The sequence below is a fragment of the Pyrus communis genome, chromosome 7 (assembly GCF_963583255.1).
Source record: "Pyrus communis chromosome 7, drPyrComm1.1, whole genome shotgun sequence".
In the NCBI taxonomy this organism is placed as follows: domain Eukaryota; kingdom Viridiplantae; phylum Streptophyta; class Magnoliopsida; order Rosales; family Rosaceae; genus Pyrus; species Pyrus communis.
Window position 1 is genome coordinate 10,174,129 of NC_084809.1, and position 27,209 is coordinate 10,201,337.

Sequence of the window (27,209 nt, forward strand, 5' to 3'; positions counted from 1 at the left end):
CAACAATCTCGTCAATGACAAAGCAATGACTGAAAAATCTTTCACGAACCGTCCATGATAGCTTGTTAAGCTAGGATAACTCCGAATCCCAATCACGATTCGTGATTATTCTAAATTTTCAATTTCTGCTAAACTTAGCATACAATCGACCTTCCCTCGATCTTTGCAATACCGATTTAAGATGTTTAGCATACTTTGCTCTAGTCTTATCAATCCTTTCAATAGCAACAATAACAAATCGGTCTAGATATCATTGGAATACTTCATTCATCAAATTCATAAAGTAGTAGATGCATTCGTCACTCCGAATGGCATCACCAAAACTTGAAATGACCTTAACGAATCCTGAAAGTTATCATAAGGGCATCCTCACCGATAATCTTCAACTAATAATATCCAGACCTTAAGTCCTTCTTAGAAAATATACAACCACCTCAAAGCTGATCAAATAACCATCAATGTGAGGTTACGAATAACGGTTTTCAATTGTTACTCGATTCAACTGCTTATAATCAAAGCACAGCCTTAACGTCCATTTTCTTTCTCACCAATAAACTGGTGTTCCCCCAACGTAATGTACTAGGTTGAATAAAAACCTTTATCAACCAATTTCCAATTCTCTTAGTTCAAAAGGCAACATTCTATAATATATGGTTTGTACCTGGAGACAAATCCATAGTGAACTCTACATCTTTAACTGACAACAATCCAGGTAAATTCTCAGGGAAAACGTCAGGTAAATGTTTGACTACTCCCACTTCTTCCACGCTACTAGAAGTGACATCTTTTAGCACCACGTGAGATAAGTATCCTTGGCAGCCTTTTAATAATAATCTCTTTGCTCTCACAACATAAATAACGGCCTGCCTCACTCCACTTTGCATACTTACAAAAGTAATCTCTAGTCATCCAGACCGATGGAAAATAACATATAATCAATTCAACATTCGGCTATAAACATAGCTCATACTCTTTCATTCTAATCAACTCAGCCCTCGGCGGCATATATAACTCATAATCAACTCATCATATCATGTATATCTTGCACACATTCAGTACCACCTCGCGTGGTCTGCAACTCGTCACTGTATATAACATAATATGCTCTAGAATAACATCGAAATCTACAATCTAATAGAACAAAAGTAGCTAGCAACAATACTCTACTAATACTGAGCACTCTGAATAAGTACGATACTAACATAGGATAACCTACCGGTTTACTTGCTTAACGAATCCACGAATAAATTATTAATATTACGGTCTGCAGCCCGCAATACTGATAAATCATCGTTGTCTCGATAAGTAAGCAACAACTCTCGAGGGTGTAATATTACTATTTTGCCACTCATTAGAAAATACATACACACGTCTCAACCGCGTTTAAATACTACTTTCTAGGCAATAACAATAATAACGTAAAATTTCTACATTAACAACAAATAGACTTTAGCTAAGTCATTAAGAATAATTATCGTACTCCTAATCAAATCCGAATAATTCTGAGTATCTTGCAGTGATGTGTGGTTAACACATCCCTGGGCTTGTTGTTGTCTCCCACAACCTCTATTAGTGTAAATACTTCGCTCGTGTACACCACGGCCTAACTGACCATAATTAATATATCCAGGAACTTGCTGGATCGGCGCCAGTTGTGGCAAAGAAGACTGCTAGGGCTTCTGTTGGCTTTGGACATAATTTGCAGTTCTATGTCCCATCTATCCACTTGTAAAGCGTCCAATGCTTTCTCACCTACATTCTCAAAGGTGTCCATTATTGTACCTACAGCCCAAAGGTACATTTCTTTTACCAAAATCACCTTGTCTTTGAGATCTGGGATTACCAATACATCTATCACTTTGACTTTGACCAATGGCATTAAAACCTTTGCCAAAAGAATTAGAATCAGCTTCACTTCTTTTGAAGTTCCGAATCTTTCTATATTCTTGACATGACGAATCATTAACTTTATCGTCCTCTTTTGATTCCCATTCTTTTATCATTCTTCTTTACTCTCGCTGAACATGTTCTCAGAGTCCTCAAGGCTCAACAACATCTTGTATACTCCTGGTAAGAATTACAATGGATAGTGGTCACCCAAAGTACCACTGCCTTATGCCACCCAGCCTAAAACAATATAACACTTCAATCAAAATAGCAGCAATATTCGAATGGGACGAGGCAAGTCTGAGAACTTTCTATAATACTCATTGATCGTCAGCTTTCCTTGTCTCACATTTGCAAACTCTTGCTTTCTACCATCGTAAGATGCCAAAGGAAATAATTCTTTTCTTTAAACAAGTCCTTAAACAATTCTCAATCGGCTGTTTCCTTCGGTGACAACGAATTATACTCCTGTTTCCACCAGGATACAAGTTCATAACTCAAACCAGGTAGTCGTCTCAACCCTTCTGTCAAAAGGAAGATTCCTTTGACTTGCATAATCTAAAACATCTTTTCCAAAAGATTAAGCCATCGCTTTGCTCCCTTAGGTCCATCATTTTTCCATAAGGTGATTCAAATTCCACTCATAACCCATCTTAAAATGTCCCTTTTTGATAATATATTGAATCACCAAAATAATAATTTCCCCCAACAGCTAAATCAGGGAGACTAAGTTCCTCTAACTACGTGGTTTGCTACGAGGCGGTGTAGTTCTGACAGAATTCACTAGAACTTCTCAAGATGTCCAAGATTGAAACTAGGCTCTGATACCAACTTGACACACCCCGTCCCGAAGGAGGGCATGCTGGCCGTCACGTGAGAGTGACGTAACCATTTGCACAGTTCGGAAGCTTTAAAATATACAACTTCTAAGATGAAACACCCGAAGGTGAGTCCTCATTTTTGGCCATTCTGTCAGAACACCGTTGAATTTCCTCGTAGTCACCACACCTTTTCAATTCTTGAACCTGGAGGGGCGCAAAACAAAGTTGAGTGGGTCAGCAAAACGTACGTATTCAAAACCTTCTTTTCTCTTTGAATATACTAACCCCTCGCCGTAAAACAAATATAGTTTCCCAGAAAATAAACATATATACGTATGTATAGATATGTCAATCATGCTCCATGATATACCATTCATGCTCACGATATGCCATTCATGCTTGAGAATATGCCACAACAGAATCTCATAATCAAATATAAATGCTCAAGCGTAATTCACATCAATAACATATAATCTAGTAGCCGGGAGTCACCTAACGTGACCTGTACGGCTGCATCTAGAGCTCCAATCTCAACTCAATATCTGAATCTGCACACGAGTCGGAACCACCTAATGTGGTCTGTACGACAGGACTGGGTGTAATATATACGCTCTAGTGCTACGATCACGTGAAGACTGTGCGAATAATCGCGGGTCACCTACGAGTCGGAACCACCTAATGTGGTCTGTACGACAAGGCTTGCACCTAACTTGGATCCAAGGCGAGCGTGTGGTGCTGGTGAACATCACGTGAAGGACTGTGCCCTGGCCCTGGGCGGGAGCACTAACACCGGGGTGCAGATTATGAGCTCTCTAAACATCTCAACTACTACTATTGCATACAAACATGAATACCACTTACCTGGCACTTACCTGGGCCTCCTCAGCACCATGCAACAGTATGCATAATTATGGTAATGCACATATTAAAATATGATGCATATATGACAGGATATATAATTCGTATTTCTTTTAAAATACGTTTTCTGGGAAATACGTCAAGCATACGTATATATATATATACTGAAAAATAACTGCCCACTCACATATCACATCGACGTCTCGTAGGTCCCTGAGCCTCCCCTAGATTGGTTACATTCTTCCTCTGTATAATTTTCACCTATACAAAAAGTAACCAAATTGACGTTATTTAACGCGCATACACCAAACATTCGTCCATAACTTTCTCATACGTTACTCAATTTGGGTGTATGAATATACCACGGTGATCTACACGACGTCACGAACGCGTGACAATTTTCAGAACTCAATTTGGAGCTCTCACGCGCCCCCACGCGCACTGTTCACGCGCTGCCCACGCGCGCGTCTTCTTCCTCGCGTCGCCGGACTGGTTTCGCCGGAGATGGTGTTTTGCCGGAATTTCTGGGTAAATTTCAAAGTGTCATAACTTCTTCATTTCTTAACCATTTTCGACGTACTATATATCAAAATGAAGGTATTGACGAGACGAACACATCCATACCTTTCTTGACCCCTAACTCGCCGTGGTTTCGCCGGAAAAAGCCCCGACAGCTCCGGCCAACTTTGAACACGACGATCCCGACGTCCAAACTTCTCCAACGAAGTACTCCGAGGCTCCTTGGGACCTCACTAACACATCTACAAGCTTCAAAAGTCCAAAAACTAACTAGATTAATCTTTCATGAACAGTACTCGAAATCGGAATACCTCGAATCGACACGAAAACGAAGGATTTCTCACCTGAAAATGGTATGGTTGCACTCGTACGAGCTTCACGAGTTCGATGGTGTCCTTAGTTTCTTCGATCCATCAAGGTTTGGGTGATTTGTGTGTTGTCCGTACGTTTTTGAAGAAAGAAGAAGGAAGAACGGAGCTTGGGAGAGAGAGAGAGAGAGAGAAGAGACAGAAAAGAGACAGAGGGAGAGGAAAACACGGGAGAGTGAAACGGGGTGTATGAGTGTGTGTGTGGTCCTACAACACCACACAACACAAAACTACACGTAAAATAACGAACTAGGGGTAAAATTTGTAATTTCAAATGTACGTTTCAATATTTCCGGGACGGGATGTCACATTACTCACGTATATACATGAACTGATCTATTATTTTAACAAGTGCTTATCGGATTATCCGATAATAACCCGATTTGTTATTATATCAACCTGAAAAACCTGTTAATTTCGTATCATGTTAACAAGTCGTATAAAAAATTGTTATCCCGTATGGTGGCTCCGTCCCTGTTTGAGAGAACTAAAATCACACATGAAAGGTGTTTTTCAATAAAATCACTTTCTTTCTTTTATTATCTTTTATTTTTTTGTCGAAACAATAAAATCACTTTCAAACCTTAGATATTTTCTAGGGAAAAGTCAAGACCCCGAGTCTTAGAAGTGACTATCAAATTGATAACTTGACAAAAAAAGCTCCCACGAAAAAGGGGTTGGCAGAAAACCCGGGGGCAATTGCGGTCAAGTTTGAAGTTGAAAAGCCAAATGGCCTAAAAACACGAAAGCAATAATATTGGAAAAAAATGCAACAAGTGCCTAACTTTCCTGCTGAGCCATTCGTCAGGGAAGTAGCAGCATCCTTATAGAAGGCTCACACTACATTGGAAATTTAGAATCGACGACTTGCAAACCAACATTTGTTTAATCACATTCAAGTCTCTCCTTTGAAAGACTGGCATGAAATAATAAACGTGCTTCTTCAAGTCATCACCCTCTTCATTCTCAATTACTCAAACTGATCTTCATAAGTTTGATTAATTTTTGCTCAAGTATCACTTGAACTTGTAAGCATATACAATAATACCGCAACTTTCCTTTTTTATTTTTTTACCATCTGGACACTCTCTACTATGTTTTTTTTTTTTTTTTTTTTTTGGAATCTATCACTTATGTTATTTTCCATTCATTTTGCCATTAAAACAAAATTGGTGGTTTGTACAACCCTAGTCCATCAATTCCCTCTATAAGAGTTTGAAAAATTAATATATAAATAAATTAAGGTGAACCACGCATCCACTTGCTGACCTAGAAAACAAATCTTGAAAGCTTACTGTAAATGAAAGACAAAATTTTTGCATAATTTTCACTTCTATTCTTCAACAACCCTTGCAAAATCAAACTTGAAACCAACTTCTCCCTTTCTCTTCATGATCTGACTCCAACAACGCTATTAAAAAGTGCCTTTTGCCTTCATACAAATTGATTCCAGCAAGCCCTAGGAAGTGAATTGACAAAAATATCCCTCCACATGAGAGACACATGACATGTTTTAACGGAAAGTTGAATGGAAAATAACGTAGGTGATAAATTTTAACAGTTAAGAGAGTCCATGTGGTAAAAATTAAAAATTAAAAGTTTAGTTCGAATTGACACACATGCTTGCAAGTTTAGGTGATACTTGTGCAAAATCCCCTTAATTTTTTCTTTAACTAATTACCTAATTTTTGGCACCTAAAAGTCCAATTTTTGCTTCAAGCCGCCTTTGGAACGCACAATTGGACTTAGTCTATAACCTAACTAATTAATGATGATTCATGTTTGTACGCTACGATCAGATTTCCTTAATACTCTAGTTTACCGTTCTTATTTATTAGTTACAAAAAAAACTGTAATATTCATTAAAGGAAGAATTTTTTTTTTTTAAACATTAAGCCCAAAATTTAAAATAAATTTGCAGCAATCTTTATAGGAAATAAAGTTGATAACTTTTTTAGTTAAAATCTTCTAGATGGACTACATGTGTGTTATCTTAAGCAGACTGAGATTGGAAGTAAATTTAAAAAAATTAAGATGAACATGAATAAATAATAAAATATAACTATTTGGACACACAAAATTAACACGGTTGTTGGCATGTACACTCTTTAATAGAGCCGGGCTTCACTTGTATTAGAACTTTCAAACTTCATTATGTATATTAGTCAATATATATGATGCTGTTGGCTGTGATGTAGAGTTTAGAATACTTCATTTTTCTCTCTGAAACAGTTATCAAGCCATGCTGCCCAGAAATGCTATGTCTTTGAAGCTGTTAATGGCGTTTATGTATGTAAGCGCAATCGTTAATCATGTAGAAGGCTCGTACTCAGGTACAAACACTGGTACTTACCATGACCAGATGAGGCGCATGGCTTTGATGAAGGCATCGCATACCATCCGCAATAAGGCCTCAACAACCCAAGGCTATTCAACACCAACTCTATATGTATGTTTACATATATATTTTATTCTTTTATTTTTGGTTTTAATTAGTTTCAGTTTTTTTCCAAATGATCGTTATGTGATTTGTTCATATATATGGATTCAGGCATCCGCAGAATCACGTGTACATCACGTGACTGAGTATGGTGCTGACCCAACCGGAAGATCAGACAGCACAGAGGCACTACAGCAAGCTATTTTACATGCCTTTGGATCTCCTCTTGATGGTCACTTGATCAAGGGTGTTGCTGACCTTGGAGGCACTCAAGTTCACCTTGATGGAGGGACATACAAGATCAGCCGTCCGCTGCTCTTACCAGATACCGGTGGTGGAAACTTTATGGTACACCTCCTAACATTTTTCTTAACTAGAACAACCTGATGGTCGGAATGCATTATGCTTAGATGGGTTAGAGCCGTTGGTCGAGGCACACTATTCGTTACCTTGCAACCAAATTTGAATATCATTCTCTGTAGATTTAGTAGTTATAGAATATCTTATTACAATTATTCTAAAGTTTAGTAGTACAATTACTAAGAATAATAAGAATAGAGTATATAGAACAGTTTATATTTCATTTGTAAGTTTTTTTTCATAGGCTCAGGGTTTGCTACGGTGTAACAGATTCATGGTGGATCTCTTCATGCATCCGATGATTTCCCAACCGATCGCCATCTGATCGAGCTACGGTCACCGTCGACTTCTCTTGTGTACGAAGATATCACGCTCAAGGATCTCATGATAAACTCAAATTTCAGAGGTGGTGGAATTTCGATTATCAATTCACTAAGGACTACCATTGACAATTGTTACATTTCACATTTCACAAGTGATGGTATATTAATTCATGGTGGCCATGAAACCTATGTTAGAAACTCCTTTATTGGTCAGCACATCAATATCGGAGGCGATCACCGTGAAAAGGATTTTTCCGGCATCGGAATTAACATCATAGGAAACGATAACGCAATCACCGATGTGGTTATTTTCTCAGCATCAATTGGTATAATGGTACAAGGGCAAGCCAATGTGTTCACCGGAGTACATTGTTACAACAAGGCCACTGGATGGGGTGGGACTGGAATTTACATTCGGGCACCTGGGTTGACCCAAACCCGAATCCTGAATTCCTATTTTGATTTCACGGGAATCGTGGCAGAGGACCCGGTCGAACTCCATATATCCGGGTCATTCTTCCTTGGCAATGCCTTTATTTCGATCAAATCATTGAAGGGTGTGGCATGTGGCATCACCATTGTTGATAATATGTTTTCAGGTGATTATACCGGTGTCCCAATAGTCCATCTAGATCAATCCAACGGTCGATATTTTACTACTATTGATCAAATTATGGTTGATCGAAATGTCGTGCGGGGTATGGTTCATAAATCAACGGTTGCCAAGGGGTCAGTTTGGAGTAATGGGACTAGATGGACCGTTGATTTCTCACACGTTCTCCTTTTCCCTAATCTCATACAAAATGTGCAGTACACATTGCAGGCAAGTGAGTCATTTCCAAAACATGTCCTACGAAATGTGTCGAGGAATTGTGTCACAGTAGAATCAGATGTACCCGTTTCTGCCACGTTGCATGTGTTAGTGGATCAGAGCATGATGGGTTACGTATAATTTTAAGTGTGATTAAAATACATGTACATCAAAACACATACATGATACAATGAAGTTAGTTTCTTCTGTTTTTTTTTTTTATCTGTTCATTGGAAAATTAGTTGGTGTAAGGTTAATAAATCGTGGACTGGTTTTGCCAGAAGTCTAATTGGACTTGGACTCTAACAATTAAGCAGAGCTTCAAATATCTTGGTTAATTTCAAATTTGTAACGTGTTTCAAAGTTGTTAGTCCCAAAGGGAAGATGCCAGTGCTGCGTGTTCAGCAAAATCGATTGAACTTCTAGCACTTTTGACTGATGTTGTTCAATGACGTATAAGTTTGCACTACTAAACTTGCTTGACCATAATTACCCATTTATTCAGCATATAGGGTTCAAGGGAGGTTTTGGGACTCATGATTACCCATTACGCATATAATCAAGAAATCCCACCTTTGATTTGCTCCTATATAAATCATGAAGAAAATCATATAAAGGATCCATCCCTTAAATGTGGATACCAGCCTCTTGCTACATATTCACATCATATAAAGGATCCATCCCTTAAATGTGGATACCAGCCTCTTGCTACATATTCACATGTGTGAATATGCTTTTTAGTTAAAAATGATATAAAATAAAAAATGACATAGGTTTTGTCTTCCAAATACTGAAACGGGTTTAAGATGTGTTTGGTGTAATTTTGTGTGAAATAAACTGAAAAAATGAAAAAAACGTTGCAAACAATATTTTACATAAATTTTGTATCAAATTGACGTTCCAGTATTTTTCAAGAATAAAATTTAAAATAATATCATACATACTACCACAATCACCACTTTCTCCACCGCCATATCACTCGTGCCACCATGACCACCATGACCACCACCATTTCCATTGTCTCACCATCACAACCACAATTGCTACTATCACCATCTTTAACACCATCTCCTCCCATTACCATCATAGCAGCCACCACATCATTCACTAGGGGTGGGCACGGTTCGGTTCGGTGCGGTTTTGAGTGAAACCGTAATCAAAACCAAAACTTTTGGCGGTGCGGTTTTGAAGCCAAAATCGAAATGAAACCAAACCGTTTTCAGTTTGGTTTTTGAGAAAAAAATGTACAATTTAAAATTTACACCTATCTACGCATAAGACGGTCTCATTTTCCAAACAATACATGTTTACACCTATCTAATGCAAGTGTTAATTTATGCTGAAAATTAATAAAGTAGGATCATCTGCATGTTTTCACTTGGTCACAAAGGAGATTTGTATTTTGCAGCAGAGGCTGATTAGCATAATAAAGCCTACACTGAACATGTAAATGAGGAGGATGGGAGAATTGTTTATATGTCAACACACTATATTTGCTTGTAACAGTTGACATATATTCCAACTCCACACACACACACACACACACACACACACACACACACACCTGTTTTTGCACCTTTAAATGTTAATTACTAACATGGTAAAATACCAAAAACGTTGTATGTAAATTTGTACCAATAAAATTACATGTTAATCCTAATGCAAGTGTTAATTTGCACCATCTAGCAATAAGCTTATGGTTATCAAATCTAAGAACATGGTTTGTTATGGAGAAGCTGGGGATGATTTTGTTAATCTACTATTTAGTTTCCTAAAAAAATGCAAGATAGCTCTTCATCTTCGAAGGGGTGCATTGATAAGTGATAATTGTCGAATCGAATAGGGGTGAAAATGAATGACATTCTAGTGTGGTTACGTCCAATACTAAATGTATGGACTCTAATAAACAACCATATAAAAGATGACATTTAATTTGAGGTGCGGTTTCGGTTTTGGTGCGGTTTTCAAAAGCCAAAACCGAAATCAAACCGTTTCCTACTTTGCGATTCAGTTTCAAAACCGCAACCGTTTCAAAACCGCAAAATCGAACCGTTCGATGCAGTTCAATTTGATTCTATGTTTTGGTTTTGGTTTTCGGTTTCAAGTGCCCAACCCTATCCTTCACGCCATCACCTCTATTACAATGGCCACCGTCACCACCTCATCTCACCATTGATGCTGCCACTGTCACCTCCTCACCATCAACGCCACCATCAACATCACCACCTCCACTGCCTCATCATTGCAGCCGCCACCTCACCACCACCATCGCCACTATTACCACCATCACCTCCCATCACCCTCACCATGCATGGTTGCCAACATCTCCACCATCTCTGCCACTATCATCCCAGCCACCTTTAAGCCACCATTTCCAAAATCATCCTTCAAAATTCAACCACCATTTGCCACCATCGTCATCGTCGCTGCCATCACCTCCACCACACTCTTTCCATCATTGCCCCTCTACCCCATTATTATTAGCAATTAATGTTAGGATGATATTTTATGTATATCTTGAAGAGAGTAGAATGCGTTTAAGAATGTGGAATATAGGAACCTTAACGGAAAAATCTATGGAAGCAGTGGAAGTTATGGTGAGGAGAAAGACAAGTATTATGTGCCTACAAAAAACTAAGTGGGTTGGTCTTAAAGCAAAGGATCTAGAAAACTCAGGTTTTAAACTTTGGTATTCAGGCACAAATAGAATGAGAAACGGTGTTGGCATCATCATGGACAAGACCTTGACACAAGATGTTGTAGATGTCAAGAGGGTAGGAGATACAATTATGGCAATCAAGATTGTAATAGGACAAGAACTCATCAATGTGATTAGTGCGTACACACCTCAAGTAGGGTTGGATACAAGTTTGAAGGAGAAATTTTAGGAAGATCTTGGAGACTTGGTGCAAGGAATTGCTCAGACGGAGAAGGTATTTATAGGAGGAGATTTAAATGGACATGTGGGCAATGAAACAGGCAACTATGGAGGTTTTCATGGTGGCCATGGTTTTAGGGAAAGAAATGAGGATGAGGAAGCCATCTTGGATTTTGCAATGGTATATGATCTCTTCTTAACCAACATCTTCTTTAAGAAGAGAGAAGAACATGTGATCACCTACAAGAGTGGGTCGTCAAAAACACAAATAGAGTTTCTTCTAATGAGGAAGGGGGGTCTTATAACTTGTAAGGATTTTAAAGTTATACCAGGGGAGAGCTTGGCTAATCAATATCGCTTGTTGGTGATGGATGTTCATATCAAAAGACAGAGAAAAAAGAACAAGACCTTGAAGTGCCCAAGGACTAGATGGTGGAATCTAAAAGGAGAAAAAACAAGTCATTTTCAAAGAGAAAGCAATCACCCAATGCTTGGGGGATAGAGAGGCGGAAGTTAGCCAAAAGTGGGATTCCATGGCTAGTTTTATCCGAAAAGTAGCAAAAGAGGTATTAGGAGAGTTCAAGGGCTTTGCTCCACACCAAAAGGAATCTTGGTGGTGGAATGAGGAGGTACAAAGGTTAATGCTAAGAAGGAATGTTGTAAAGCCTTATACAAGGATATGACCGATGAAAATGGTGAAATGTATAGAATAGCGAAGCATGAGGAGAAGAAAGCTATGAGAAAAGCTAAGCTAGTGGCTTATGACGATATGTATAAGCAACTAGATACCAAGGAAGGAGACTTGGATATCTATAAACTAGCTAAAGTAAGGGAAAAGAAGACAAGGGACCTAAACCAAGTGAGGTGCATCAAGGATGAGAATGGAAAGGTTCTTGCTACAAAAAACGCTGTCAAAGACAGATGGAGAGGTTATTTTCATTATCTTTTCAATGAAGGACGTGAAATGAGTACTTCTTTGGGGAGTTGAGTAACTCAGAAGAGTGTAACTAATTATTTTACCGCCAAATTAGGAAGGAAGAAATGGTTGTAGCTTTGAAAAAGATGAAGCATAGAAAAGCAATGGGCCCAAATAATATACTGATCAAAGTGTGGAAAGTCTTGGGAGAGACGGGTATAGTATAGCTTACATAACTTTTCAATAGGATTTTGAAAATGAAGAAGATGCCAAATGAGTGGCAAAAGAGCACATTGGTGCCTATCTACAAGAATAAGGACGATGTACAAAATTGCATGAATTATAGGGGTATTAAGCTAATGAGTCACACAATGAAGCTCTGTGAGAGAGTCATTGAGCGTAGACTGAGGCAAGAGACACGAGTCTCGAACAACCAATTCGGGTTCATGTCAGGGCACTCAACCATGGAGACAATCTATCTCTTATGAAGATTGATGGAAAGATATAGAGATATGAAAAATGATTTACACATGGTCTTTATAAATTTGGAAAAAGTGTATGATAGAGTCCCAAGAGACATTCTTTGGAGGATTTTAGAGAAGAAATGAGTACGAATAACATATATCCAAGCTATAAAGGATATGTACGATGGAGCAAAGATCGCCGTAAGAACTCATGAAGGACAAACTGAAAGCTTCCCCATAACTGTAAGGTTACATCAAGGCTCTTGGTAATGGATGAGTTAACGGGACATATTCAAGATCATAATCCTTGGTGTATGCTTTTCGTAGATGATATAGTGTTGATAGATGAAACTCAGGAAGGGGTAAATGCGAAGCTTAACCTTTGGAGAGAAGTGTTGGAATCTAAAGGTCTTCGCCTTAGTCGATCAAAGACAGAATATATGGAGTGCAAGTTCAGTGCAAATGGAGACCCAAATGAGTTAGGGGTGAGGATCGAAGACCAAGAAATACCAAAGAGTGATCGTTTTTGCTACCTAGGATCTATTTTGCAGAAGAATGGAGAATTAGATGAAGACCTCAACCATAAAATACAAGCTGAATGGATGAAGTGGAAGAGTGCAGTCGGCATGTTGTGTGGCCGTTTTATGCCACTGAAGCTCAAGGGAAAATTTTATAGGACAACAATAAGGCCAAAAATGCTGTATGACATGGAATGTTAGGCGGTGAAACATCAACACGTACATAAAATGGGTGTAGCAGAGATGAGGATGCTTCGTTGGATGTGTGGGCACACAAGGAAGGATAAGATTAGGAATGAGGATATCTGAGGTAAAGTAGGAGTAGCCAAAATTGAAGGAAAGATGAGAGAAAATCAGTTACAGTGGTTTGGACATGTGCAACGAAGGCATACTGACGCTCCGATTAGAAGATGCAACTACGGGACAGAGGTCCAAGGCTGAAGGGGTAGAGAAAGACCTATGAAGACTTTGGAAAAGACTTTGGAAAACACTTTAAGAAAAGACGAGTATTTGGATTTAACGGAAGACATGACACAGAACTGAGCGCAATGGCATTCTAGGGTTCATATAGCCGACCCCACTTAGCGAGAAAAGACTTTGTTGTTGTTATTGTTGTTGAACCTCTTTTATCTAATATATAGTCATGGTTTTGTATTAAATTGTTGGATTTAATGTGTTTTTTTGCAAGTTTGATAGAAAATATGATTTGGAAACAAAAAATGAACCTAACAATTAAAATACGAGGAAACCCGAAGAGTTGAAGAGATGGGTTGCTGGGCATCCTATATTTGTGCCAGTATTAGAAAATGGACCGGTACACTACTTAACAAATTGGTCCATTGAAGCCAGCCCAATTAATGGGCATTGCCTAATCCAATTGATGTGGTGATGCTTAATATTTTCAAAAGGATTTGGGTTTTAAATTATCCTATTTCCGTGTGCATTAAGGAAGTAAAAGATGTATAAATAGGATAATGAGACACCAGTTGAAGACCCACACAGCACCTACACGCACGCATATAGAGAGGGAGAGAGAAGCCGAAAGCAAAGAGGAATATAACAAACACTGAAATAAGTGATAGGAAGTGGTAGGAGTTTTCATGAGGGATATCACATTGCACTACGCGGTATTCAGGAACACTTACCCAATGTGGGCTCTTGCAGAATACCTCAACATGTTACACAAATGGAACTGGAGGTTGACGAATGGCAAAGCACACCGTTAAATAGAAGGTTATGCTCTTCTATGTTCTTTGGTTTAGATACCAGATACCGAATTAGCTGTTGCATAATAAAGAACGCTTATTGTATATGACATGGACTTTCTTCCTTGACATTGAATTACAGAAGTAGAATAAACACTTCAGGTTTTGTAAGACAGAGTACAAAGCCGGCATCAAATAAAGATTCATATGGTGTCAACTGCAATGCAATTTGGTTATATATTTAATCACTGCCCATTTGTTACGGCATTTCAATGGGAGCGAAGCAAGTTAGAGAGCAGAAAGTACTAAAATGTAGCAAATTTGCAAGGGAGACTCATACACATTTAATTTGATGAGATGTGATATCTCGCAATGCATGCATGATACACGTTGTGTATAAGTACCATATACAATATAAATATATATATGCATTTTCATAGATTATTCATTCTTTAGCGGTTACAAATCACAAAAGCATACAGTTGCATAGATTATTCGTTCTTCAGCACTTACAAGTTCATCAACTCTACAAACACAAAAGAAGAAATGAACAAAAAATATGGCACAACTAGAACTAGGTTTTATTGGTTCTGGTTGTATTGGCAAGTCCCTTGGATTTCTTGTTGCTTGTGATCCAAGGCTCAAGTGATTTTTTTGATAGGCAACGAAACTAGTGTGCGGTATTCTCCGAGAGCCCATAATGGGAAGATATTTCTGTATGCTGCATAGTGCAACATAGCATTCCTCATAAAAACTCCCATCAGTTCCTGTTGGGGGAAATCGCCGTCATCCAATTGACCGTTCATTAACACTGCAGCAGCTCGGTGAATAGGAGTTGGATCTCTCTCAGCCTATAGCAAAGAAAAAAAAAATCATTTTGAAATTTATTTTTTGGAGGGAATTGTGAAGAACTAAAACAGTACACCTCTGAAATGTTTGTCATGTACTGACCTGTCGACCGTGAATCAGACCCATTAATCCGAGTGCAGTTTGGACTAAATTTGTACTGTCTTGAGCTGTATATTTCTGAAGAGATGGAACAAGTGAAATATTAGAATTATGCTTTCCTTGAGGTCAAAAAGGTTACCTTTTCGTTACTATTGAATTTCATTGGTACCTTGTTTGTGCATGAGGTGTAATGCTCTCCCCAGCCACCATCTTCCCTTTGTGTTTTGAGCAAAAAGTCGACACCCTTGCGCACTGCCTCACAGTTGTTGTATGTCCTGCCGGCAGCCTCTAGCCCTTTGATTGCGAACCATGTACCATACACGAAGCAGATTCCCCAGTTTCCATACCATGAGCCATCAGGGTACTGTATGTCTTCAATGTAGTCTGCAGCCCTTGTGATGAAATTGTTGATCTCTTTCCTTCTATGGCCAGGGTACAACTTCCTAAACAATGTTAAGGCCTGGATCGAAGATGAAGTGCACTCGATGTACTCATACTCAATGACAAGGTCCTCAAGAAACTCCACAGGGTTGAGCCACTGAAGAGGGAAAACAAATTAGTATATCCAATTTATAAGACATAGTGAAATGACAAAAGCTTTCAAATTTCTTCGGAAAAAAATTATTAAGATTTTCAGTTTTTGTTACCTCCAACCATTTTGGAGCTCCTGTTGGCTCCCAGGCTGATACACCACCATTTGGACTTTGAAGAGACATGATGACATTGACAGCATCATACATACACTCAGCTTCCATTGGCTCACCGACAACTTCTGGGGACATATTTGCGAAAATGCAACAACACTGAAACAAAACATGTTACAAGTTAGCACCATTTTCAATTTTTCATCATAAATGAGAGGCAAAATCTTCAACTTAAGTTAAGCACTTGAGTAAAATCACTCACCCTCAGTGCTTCTGCAGTACAATCGGACACTTGCCATCCATGATCACGGTCAGAGAATGTCCATGCGCCCTTTGAAATGTGACGGAAATGAGATAGGTAGTCACCGGATGTATTAATCCTCACCTACAATGGTACGCATAGGATGTGTATTTTTAGGTCAACTGAAAATCTCAACACATTTTCATATGTCAAAAACAGTTTTAATGACTTGAATATGTACCTGAGATATCTTGAGGAATTCGTGTGCTTTCTTAAGGGTAGGTCCCATTTCAGCATTAAGATTTCCAGCAAGCAAAGCTTGAATCACAAGAGCACAATCCCATGACTGGCTTCCAAAACTTTGCATCTTGATTCCATCCTCTCCGAGCCAAATATAATCGGTAACTCTAGGAAGATGCTTCTTGAAAGCTTCTCCACTAGGATCCTCGGCCCAGCAAGCAAGCATCATCAATGGCTTTTCCACGCATCCAATTGTAATGTAGCGACTGTTTTCATCTTCATAATGAATTTGGTCAATTGTGAATTGAATTGCATTGTCTCTGATCTTCTTGAAAGGCCAACGTTTTAGGAGAGGCTCGGCAATATTGTAAAAACTGTCCCACATAAAACGTTGTACACGGCCATGGGGATAGTAGTTATCTTCCTGCATTAGTCAACATTGCATAGCACAGTAAGTTTATGTATGTGAACAAATTTCTTTAGCATAATAAAATTGAACAACGGCATGAACTATATAAGGAACAAAAAAGGTAAACTCACTGTTGCACACCAATGGCGCACTTTAGGCCAGTTAATTTCGCTGTAAGGTTCACAGTAAATTTCTTGTCTTAATTCCTCAACAAGTGGAGTGATTGGGCCAACAAATCTTGTGGCATAAAAGTAAGACATAGGTAGGTAAGTCAACCTACAGTAGCAAAACATTTTTGCTGCAGAGATGAAGTTGTACTAATTAGAAGACTTGTACTATTTAACTTAACAAGAAAATAGGGTGTAGAAGAAATTGTGCTTACATGGATGAAAAGGAAGCAGAGTGGACCCAGTCCAGAATTCTGGGGGCATTGGGTTGCTGCCTTCCCAGTCATACACACCAAGAATCTGCAAGTCAAATTAAGTTAGACCATTTGAACAATAAAATGATCTTTTCCTCAAATGTGCATCCTTTTACAGTATAAAATACTACTTTTATTTAAAACAAATTAGTAAGTTATACGCACCGCCATCCAAGTTTTTCCCCATGATGCAGAATAGTATGCACCACCACGGTCAAGAATCCACTTTCTTGCCCTTGCGCAGGCATTGTCACGACCACCATCGGGGCCATCTCCGAGAATACGCATCATACAGTAGTTTAGGCATGTAGTAAACATCATACTAGGCCCCGCTATGTGCAGTCCCCAGCCACCATCTTCATTTTGATGGTTGTAAGTGTAACGCAAGATTTCCTTCTTGTGCTCAGCGGAGAAAATAACATTGAGATATCCTGGAATGTATGCAGCCATGACCTGTAATTTTTTGGCAATAGAGATGCAACAATTAGTCTGTTGTCACATACAAGTGCACTGAAAACCCAATTTTTTTACTATTACAGCATCCCAATTTTTTTACTATATGCTAAATAAGGAGCAAAATTTCTCACCAAGGGAGGGAAGTAAAAGTTTGGGCCAGCATTTTCAGCAGGCCAATGTCCATGGGGTGATTGCAAGGCATTCCAGAAGGTGGCAGCCCTCCTGAATGCAGCTGTTGCCTGATCATATGTAATGTCTTCACCCTCCCCAACTCTTACTGGAGGAATTTCTTGTTTGAAGTTTTTCTCTCTTAGTATCTGCAATTGGTCAAAGTAAAATATTATATTGTACTGAATAATAATAATAATAATAATAATAATAAAAACTGATACAACACAAATACATGGAAAAGTCAAGGGGGTAAGAAGTGTCTTTCTGGGGTGCTTCCCCTTGGATTTGGATCCTCGCCAGATCCCCTTATTGGGGATCCTAGAGATCAATGCACGTGGACCGTTGATCAAAAATTGTGTGGCCATAATATTTTCTTTTTTTTTTTATATTTGTCACGCAAAACGAGACTACTTTACTTGTAAAAATATAAAAAATATTTAATTGTAACCGCACGATTTTTTATCAATTGTCCACGTGCGTTGATCCCTAAGATCCCCAAGGAGGGGATCCGGCGAGGATCCAAATTCCTTCCCCTTTCCCCTTCACTCACCTAATACAAGTACATATAACTGGCTCATCACCTTTAAATTTAACATTAATAAAGTTATTAGAAAATATAATATGCTAACCCACCCACCAATCAAATGTTGTCCTCTTCTTTATTTAAAACAGAAAACAAAAGAATATGAAGTTGTAAGCAAAGAGGACAGGCATTCGTTTACCTAGATATAAGTTCAATTTGTTCAAAGAAGAGTTCCAATTAGGGGCCAATTTTGTTTGACAAAAAAAAAAAAAAAACAAAAAAAAAACAAAAAAAGGATTTGGAAGAACTAAATAAATAAACAGAATATAAACACTGTTGTACAAACTCACAAGGCATGCATCTCGCACGGAGTTCACTTTTCTTTGGCCGGCTACCACTCACTCACACATAAAGAGTAGGGACTTTACAAGTTCACAAAAGTTGACCGAGTCTCACACATAAAGAGTGTACAAGTTCACAAAAGTTGACCAATGTATTTTTGGTGGAGTAACTTTGAAAACGAAAAACCTTGTTTTATGTACCGCAAATATGTCACGTGCTTCAACTATTACATAATAATTAACGCTATTTAACGAAATAAAAAGTGATTAGATTATAAATCAGTTCTTAAATAGTGGTGAATTTCATTTTATGTATTAGAAACGTGGTTAATAATGTGATCAGTTTTATGTGTTACTCATTATATACAAAATAGAACTAAATCGCAATATTAACATGAAATAATATACGCCAGCAGGGTTAGGGTTAGGGTTGGGGTTGGATTTTAGTACTTAATACATTTTATGACTTGGCAATTCCAAGTTATCTTTTTCGTATTTGGTCCAACTCACCATGTTAGTCTTAGGTGAACATAATCTGTCCTCGTTATCTGGAAGAGCATAATCTTCTCGAGATTCATTCTAATTATTATTTTTATGGCATAATTAAAGCAGACTCCAACCCTATATCGTGAAATATACTAATAAACTATATTCAATGTAAATACTTGTATCTATATTCAAACGAATAACTATATCATGAAATATATTAAGCAATTAAAGTCCACTCAGAAGTTTATAGTTTATATATATATATATATATATATATATATATATATATATATTAATAAACAAATATTTGCATTAAAGAGCACAAGACTTTGAAGTTAAACCTGTCATTTAGATAAAAAGAGAGATAACAATAGTATTACCTGAAAACGCCATAGGAGGTCACTGCTAGGCTGGACCTTGAAGCGATTTTGGTAGAAATGCTCACGAGCAGCTTCAACTTCTGCTCGCTCCTCCTCGGTACCTGCATCTGGGTCGAACTCCCATGTCTGCCTTCCATGGAAGTTGTTTGTGCTGAACAACATAGGGTCATTTGCACCCTCTCCAAACTTGATCTTCCACATCTTCTTTGATCACTGGATTAGTAGTACAAAAATAATCTTTTTTCTAGTACCTGCATGAATGATACAAATACATAACGAAATTAATTAGTAAGGGCTTGATAGATACACGTTCTAGTTCTATGTAACTGTAAGAAAATATTAAACTAGTTTTCTTTTTTTTTTTTAATTAAAGGAAAAAGACGCTAGTTGAATATGATTGAAAAAATATTTATCTAGAGGCTAAGGAAATATTTTTCCATCTATGATAGAGCTCTTACCCGCAAATCAGGGTTTGAATTAAGGAAAACTAATGAAATGACTTGAAAACTTTGAGTTTTAACGATACGGACAAAATAAAAGTTAAAGTGAATAGTACCAGAATTGACTTTTTAGTGTAAAAATATGGTTTTTCATTAAAGTGAACAGTAACATATGTTTTTCGTTAAAACTCCCTTTGAATCACTGTTCTATTTTCATATTTCTGTAGAAAAAGGGGAAAAAGTATGATAAAAAGAGGTTTAAAAGAATGATTGAGTTCTATAACTCATTGAAATCTCTTATGCATATCTCAATCTCAACCATCCATCTGAAATCTGGCTACCCAATTCTCTATGTAGTGACCAAGAATCTTGTGTGTGTGTGTGTGTGTGTGTGTGTGTGAGAGAGAGAGAGAGAGAGAGAGAGAGAGATGATGATGACGACCTAATTGTAACGTTTAAAAGAATGATTGAGTTCTATAACTCATTGAAATCTCTTATGCATATCTCAATCTCAACCATCCATCTGAACTCTGGCTACCCAAATCTCTATGTAATCACCAAGAATCTTGTGTGTGTGTCTGTGAGAGAGAGAGAGAGAGAGAGAGAGAGAGAGAGAGAGATGATGATGATGATGACCTAATTGTAAACCTTATGTTATAATTTTTTTACATATGCTAACTACAGAGATGGATAGTACTGAAGAAGCTCTGGCCCTTGAGTTTGGGGACTCACCGATTGCAAAAACTGGCTGTGATGGTGAGGAAGGAAAGAGTTTGCTTTGAGTTGCTTGTGATGATTGATGCATGGGAAACCCACTTTATATAATTACATACCCGAAGAGGCCTACACTAAAATATGGCCACCATGCCTACTTTTTTTCTATATTTTAATCATCGCACTTGGTCAACTTTGGTGTTTTCTGACTTTCTCAGGCTCTTTGTTATTTAATAATTACTAGTAATATTTTTTCACAATTTTAATTATACACCGATTTATATTTGTACTATTAAACAAACCGACACGTTATTTCAACTACCTTCACATGTTTTCAGTTACATGATAAATGGTCTGATAGTTTGATTTGTATAGTTTTAAAAGCAGCAGAGTCTATAATGTTTTTCAGTTTTTTTTTTAATAAATTGTTTTATTTCAATATTGCTTAATTATCCTCAATTTTTTTTAGGTTTAGGAGAGAAACACAACTTGTGTTAATGAGTGCACGCTTTAAAAGAAATTATATCATTTCATATAATATTAGAGGTGTAAGAAATAAAAGATTCCTGAAATCATCATATCTGATGATGCTATATTTTGGATGTATGTTGAATTTTGATACCCGAGAGGAAGAAACAAAGAGAGGGATCAATCTCGCATTTGAAAATGAGGGAAAATAATATCTATGCCTCTCATAATAAATGAATAAATAAAGTTGTGCGGAATAAGAAAAAAAAAATCTGTAAAAATGGTTTTCCTGGAAAAGTAAATTAGTTAGACTACGAAAAAATCATTTCCCCTCATATATTGATAGGAAATGCCCCATTAACATGGATTAGACCTGGCAAACGGGTCGTGTCTGTCGTGTTCGTGTCGTTTTCGTGTAACACCTGTTATCTTAACGGGTCGTGTCGTGTCACACCCGTTATCTTAACGGGTCCTTAACAGGTCGTGTCACTTTACCCAACGGGTAAAGTGACCCGACCCGTTATGACCCGTTATGACCCGTTAAGAAAAATATATTTTTTTTTTTAAATTTGCACATACCACACATTGCGACATAAATATTACTTGAAAGCATTAAAACATTTCTCGTTCAAGTACTATATCTACACTCGAAAATGAAAGCCTAATAAAAAAAATAATACATACACTACTAATCTATTACAAATATTAAATGTGCAAGGATAAAGAGTTTTTGTTTTTAAGATTGACTAACACTTAGAGTTTATTTATACTTTTATTAAGTATAACATAAGATTTTGTGGTATCCACTTGTGTAAATATTTTAAATTGAAGATCGAATTCATTCATTGTATTCATATAGGGTCAAGGAGTGTAGTTATAAAAAATCATCAAAATCGGAGTTAAAATAACCGTTAAATCGTGATTTTTCGTTTATAACCGTTGAAAAGCTTTGTCCCGTTACTTGATCTCTGAATGTTTTTTTTTTGTGATTTTTTGGTGATGTGATCTCCAAGCATATACAAACAATTTTGACGGTTTGGATCGTTGAAATTAGTTTTGGAGAATTCGTAAAACGATAGATTGACTAACACTTAGAGTTTATTTATGCTTTTATTAAGTATAACATAAGATTTTGTGGTATCCACTTGTGTAAATATTTTAAATTGAAGATCGAATTCATTCATTGTATTCATATAGGGTCAAGGAGTGTAGTTATAAAAAAATCATCAAAATCGGAGTTAAAATAACCGTTAAATCGTGATTTTTCATTTATAACCGTTGAAAAGCTTTGTCCCGTTACTTGATCTCTGAATGTTTTTTTTTTTGTGATTTTTTGCTGATGTGATCTCCAAGCATATACAAACAATTTTGACGGTTTGGATCGTTGAAATTAGTTTTGGAGAATTCGTAAAACGATAGATTGACTAACGCTTAGAGTTTATTTATACTTTTATTAAGTATAACATAAGATTTTGTGGTATCCACTTGTGTAAATATTTTAAATTGAAGATCGAATTCATTCATTGTATTCATATAGGGTCAAGGAGTGTAGTTATAAAAAATCATCAAAATCGGAGTTAAAATAACCGTTAAATCGTGATTTTTCGTTTATAACCGTTGAAAAGCTTTGTCCCGTTACTTGATCTCTGAATGTTTTTTTTTTGTGATTTTTTGGTGATGTGATCTCCAAGCATATACAAACAATTTTGACGGTTTGGATCGTTGAAATTAGTTTTGGAGAATTCGTAAAACGATAGATTGACTAACACTTAGAGTTTATTTATACTTTTATTAAGTATAACATAAGATTTTGTGGTATCCACTTGTGTAAATATTTTAAATTGAAGATCAAATTCATTCATTGTATTCATATAGGGTCAAGGAGTGTAGTTATAAAAAATCATCAAAATCGGAGTTAAAATAACCGTTAAATCGTGATTTTTCATTTATAACCGTTGAAAAGCTTTGTCCCGTTACTTGATCTCTGAATGTTTTTTTTTTGTGATTTTTTGCTGATGTGATCTCCAAGCATATACAAACAATTTTGACGGTTTGGATCATTGAAATTAGTTTTGGAGAATTCGTAAAACGATAGATTGACTAACACTTAGAGTTTATTTATACTTTTATTAAGTATAACATAAGATTTTGTGGTATCCACTTGTGTAAATATTTTAAATTGAAGATCGAATTCATTCATTGTATTCATATAGGGTCAAGGAGTGTAGTTATAAAAAATCATCAAAATCGGAGTTAAAATAACCGTTAAATCGTGATTTTTCATTTATAACCGTTGAAAAGCTTTGTCCCGTTACTTGATCTCTGAATGTTTTTTTTTTGTGATTTTTTGGTGATGTGATCTCCAAGCATATACAAACAATTTTGACGGTTTGGATCGTTGAAATTAGTTTTGGAGAATTCGTAAAACGATAGATTGACTAACACTTAGAGTTTATTTATACTTTTATTAAGTATAACATAAGATTTTGTGGTATCCACTTGTGTAAATATTTTAAATTGAAGATCGAATTCATTCATTGTATTCATATAGGGTCAAGGAGTGTAGTTATAAAAAATCATCAAAATCGGAGTTAAAATAACCGTTAAATCGTGATTTTTCATTTATAACCGTTGAAAAGCTTTGTCCCGTTACTTGATCTCTGAATGTTTTTTTTTTGTGATTTTTTGGTGATGTGATCTCCAAGCATATACAAACAATTTTGACGGTTTGGATCGTTGAAATTAGTTTTGGAGAATTCGTAAAACGATAGATTGACTAACACTTAGAGTTTATTTATACTTTTATTAAGTATAACATAAGATTTTGTGGTATCCACTTGTGTAAATATTTTAAATTGAAGATCGAATTCATTCATTGTATTCATATAGGGTCAAGGAGTGTAGTTATAAAAAATCATCAAAATCGGAGTTAAAATAACCGTTAAATCGTGATTTTTCATTTATAACCGTTGAAAAGCTTTGTCCCGTTACTTGATCTCTGAATGTTTTTTTTTTGTGATTTTTTGCTGATGTGATCTCCAAGCATATACAAACAATTTTGACGGTTTGGATCGTTGAAATTAGTTTTGGAGAATTCGTAAAACGATAGATTGACTAATACTTAGAGTTTATTTATACTTAGATTCACCACTTCTATTAATTTTCATTTTTCCCTCTCTTTTTTGTTTCCTTTTCAACTTTTTCTTATCATTTTCACTTTTCCCTCCAACATCTTTCCCTAATTGAATTCCCTCACTTTTTTGTTTTATTTTCAACTTTTCTTAACATTTTCATTTTCCCTCCATTTTTTTTTTCAAAAAGGGCGGCAAGTTGGCAAATGGCAATGGCAAGAAATTGATTATTGAAATTTGAGAATGGAAACAAATCACATATGAGTCCTGACGCATCAAATTTCAATGGATGCAAAATCATGCAAATTTGCAATGCATGATCATGCATATTAAATTATTAATTAATAATTATTATAGTTTTTATAAAATTTAATATATATATATATATAATTAGTATAGATAGACTTAATATTTTGGGGGTATAATTATTATAGTATATATAATTATTATAATTATTATAAATTTTATAGTTAATTTAATATATATATATATTTATTATAATTTTTAGGGGTATAAAATTGTAAAATTAATGTATATAATTATTACAGTATTTTTTGAGGGTTATAAAATTATAAAAATAATATTCTGCTTATCGTGTATCGTGTTTACCCACGTGTATACCCGACCCAACCCGTTATCTTAACAGGTGCTTATCGGGTTACCCGATAAGACCCGATTCGTTATCGTGTCGACCCAAACACCTGTTAATTTCGTGTCGTGTCGTGTCGGGTTATCGGGTCGTGTCAGAAATTGCCAGGTCTAACATGGATGGAAGCCAGTCTTTGCACAGTATATTTGCTTGAGATACCACTAAACCGAATAAAAATGTCAGTGTCCTTGTCTTCTTAAAAATAAAAAAAGTGTTGTTTGCTAAAAAAAAAAAAAAGAAAGTGTTTCTCACTCTTTATTTAGAAATGTTTTTTTCTATGCATTTAATAAGGCTTATTATATTAACACCCCACAAATTGTTGAATAAACCCCACATACTTAATACATCCCACATTTGCCTTTTCAATTAAAAATTATCTTAATGCACCCCACATATTTCCTTATAATACCCTCACACCTCACATTCTTAATATACACATTACATTTTCTACATACACCCCATATTTTCTATACACCCCACATTTCTCAAATCTTATGAAGCTTTTAATTTGGACAAAAAATGCCGACTAAAATTTTGACAAAAGATGCCGCCTGGGATTTAAAGCATATGTGGGTTGTCTTCAATTCCACCAATAAAACCCGTGTCGTTTGTTTTTAATATTTGGTGGTAATTTGAGGTGTTTAATTCTTCATGTAATCCCTAAAAGATGAATACGAACATAGAAACTTGAATAACGCATAAAAAACAAGATTAAATAATTATCGATGTCATCAAAATCACTAAAACAATAAAAAAAATATGAAGTCTTACCTCATGTGAAACTTCTAAAACATCAATTTCATGTTTCATTCGTCAAAAATAATTTTTCTCAATCAACTTGTTTATAGTTTCATTGGTTAGGGTTTTGTTCAATAATGGAGGGTCAGAGGGGTTTTGATAATTGAAAAAGATAAATTATACGTTAAAAGTGATTTGGAATGTATATAGAATTTTTTATTTTTTTTAACCTAATTAAGGTCAAAATTGTCATTGCATAGTAGGGTAAATAAGTTATTTAATATTAAATTTTAGTGTGAGATGCATTTAACATTTTATGAGGTGCTAATATAGAAAGTCTTTAATAATCATTATCTATTTTTTAAGCTACAGTCAATTTTATTAGTAAATTAAGGTGAGGGTTGTTAATCTATGTTATGTCACATCATATTTGATTTTTCAATTAAAAAAACATTGTTATTGTCTTTTTTTTTTTTTTTTTTTTTCCCTATTAATGTTGATTTGGATATTTTGATATGCTCTTAGATAAATAGATAGTTTTTTCAGAAGATGATGGCGGTGAGCCAACTGATGAGACTTGAGAGTGAAGGATAAATGGGTTGTGTTCGGTCGTTGTGATAGAAATCAAGAATCTACAGTGAGAAGGATTTTTTTTTCTTTTTTTTTTTGGGTGGTGGTGGAGGGTTGTGGTGGTGAGCCACATTTGCTACGGAAGTACAAGAATTACAGTTGTCCTTTGGGAAGATGATAAGGTGGGCCAAACTTCTCATTTACAAATAAATAAGAATATCAATACACTGTAGTACTAAACCATAATATTCTTTAATTCTAAATCGACAGGTTTAAAATGAGATCCTTATTTTACTGGATGATGGCCATAATTTGGAGCTACATGGGAATATGATCATGAACCCTTTGGCGCCATGCTACAACTAGGCAATTTAATAATGCAGAACGTAAAGTTTGACCACTTATTAGTGATCAGCCGTAGAACTCTTTGCAATCACAAGATAATTTTTTTGTGCTAAAAATATAAGAAATTTTAACGAAAAGTTCTAAGTACTGTTAATTTTAACGAAAAATTATATTTTTACACTAAAAAGTCAATCTTGGTACTATTCGCTTTACCCTTTATTTTGTACTTATCGTTAAAACTTAAAATTTTCAAACCATTTTCATTAGTTTTCTTAAAAATTATAAAATGACGATGTTAACTTGTTCAACGCAAATTATTGAGCATTTTCCCACCATCATCATCGACATGTTGAAAACAACATTTAGAGATTCATATATCTGATTCAAGCATAGATATTTGTGAAAGCCAGAAATAAAACAGTTGGGGCATTGACACTTTCATGGAAACCGGTAAGATGATCACAAAAATTAAGAATATAGATAGAAAATGAGAAATGCTTCTGTGTAACTATCTAATATACTT

At 36.0% G+C, this 27,209-nt stretch overlaps 2 protein-coding genes across 2 annotated transcripts; one reads left to right on the forward strand and one right to left on the reverse strand.

The window, feature by feature from the left end:
• Positions 1–6,660: 6,660 nt before the first annotated feature.
• Positions 6,661–8,682, forward strand: LOC137741187 (polygalacturonase QRT3-like). The gene is made up of 3 exons (XM_068480995.1): positions 6,661–6,902; positions 7,005–7,241; positions 7,524–8,682. Exons 1-3 carry the CDS (start codon positions 6,696–6,698, stop codon positions 8,526–8,528), a joined length of 1,449 nt encoding a protein of 482 aa, XP_068337096.1. The 5' UTR covers positions 6,661–6,695; the 3' UTR covers positions 8,529–8,682.
• Positions 8,683–14,776: 6,094 nt separating this feature from the next.
• On the reverse strand, positions 14,777–20,929 carry LOC137739112 (beta-amyrin synthase-like). Its single transcript, XM_068478604.1, has 12 exons — positions 20,804–20,929; positions 19,632–19,882; positions 17,859–18,044; positions 17,437–17,724; positions 17,233–17,317; positions 16,982–17,148; positions 16,443–16,865; positions 16,223–16,345; positions 15,964–16,119; positions 15,486–15,854; positions 15,320–15,394; positions 14,777–15,219 (listed from the first exon to the last, which is right to left on the reverse strand). The coding sequence occupies exons 2-12, from the start codon at positions 19,830–19,832 to the stop codon at positions 15,010–15,012; spliced, it is 2,283 nt and encodes a 760-aa protein (XP_068334705.1). The 5' UTR covers positions 19,833–19,882; positions 20,804–20,929; the 3' UTR covers positions 14,777–15,009.
• Between the last annotated feature and the right edge of the window lie 6,280 nt (positions 20,930–27,209).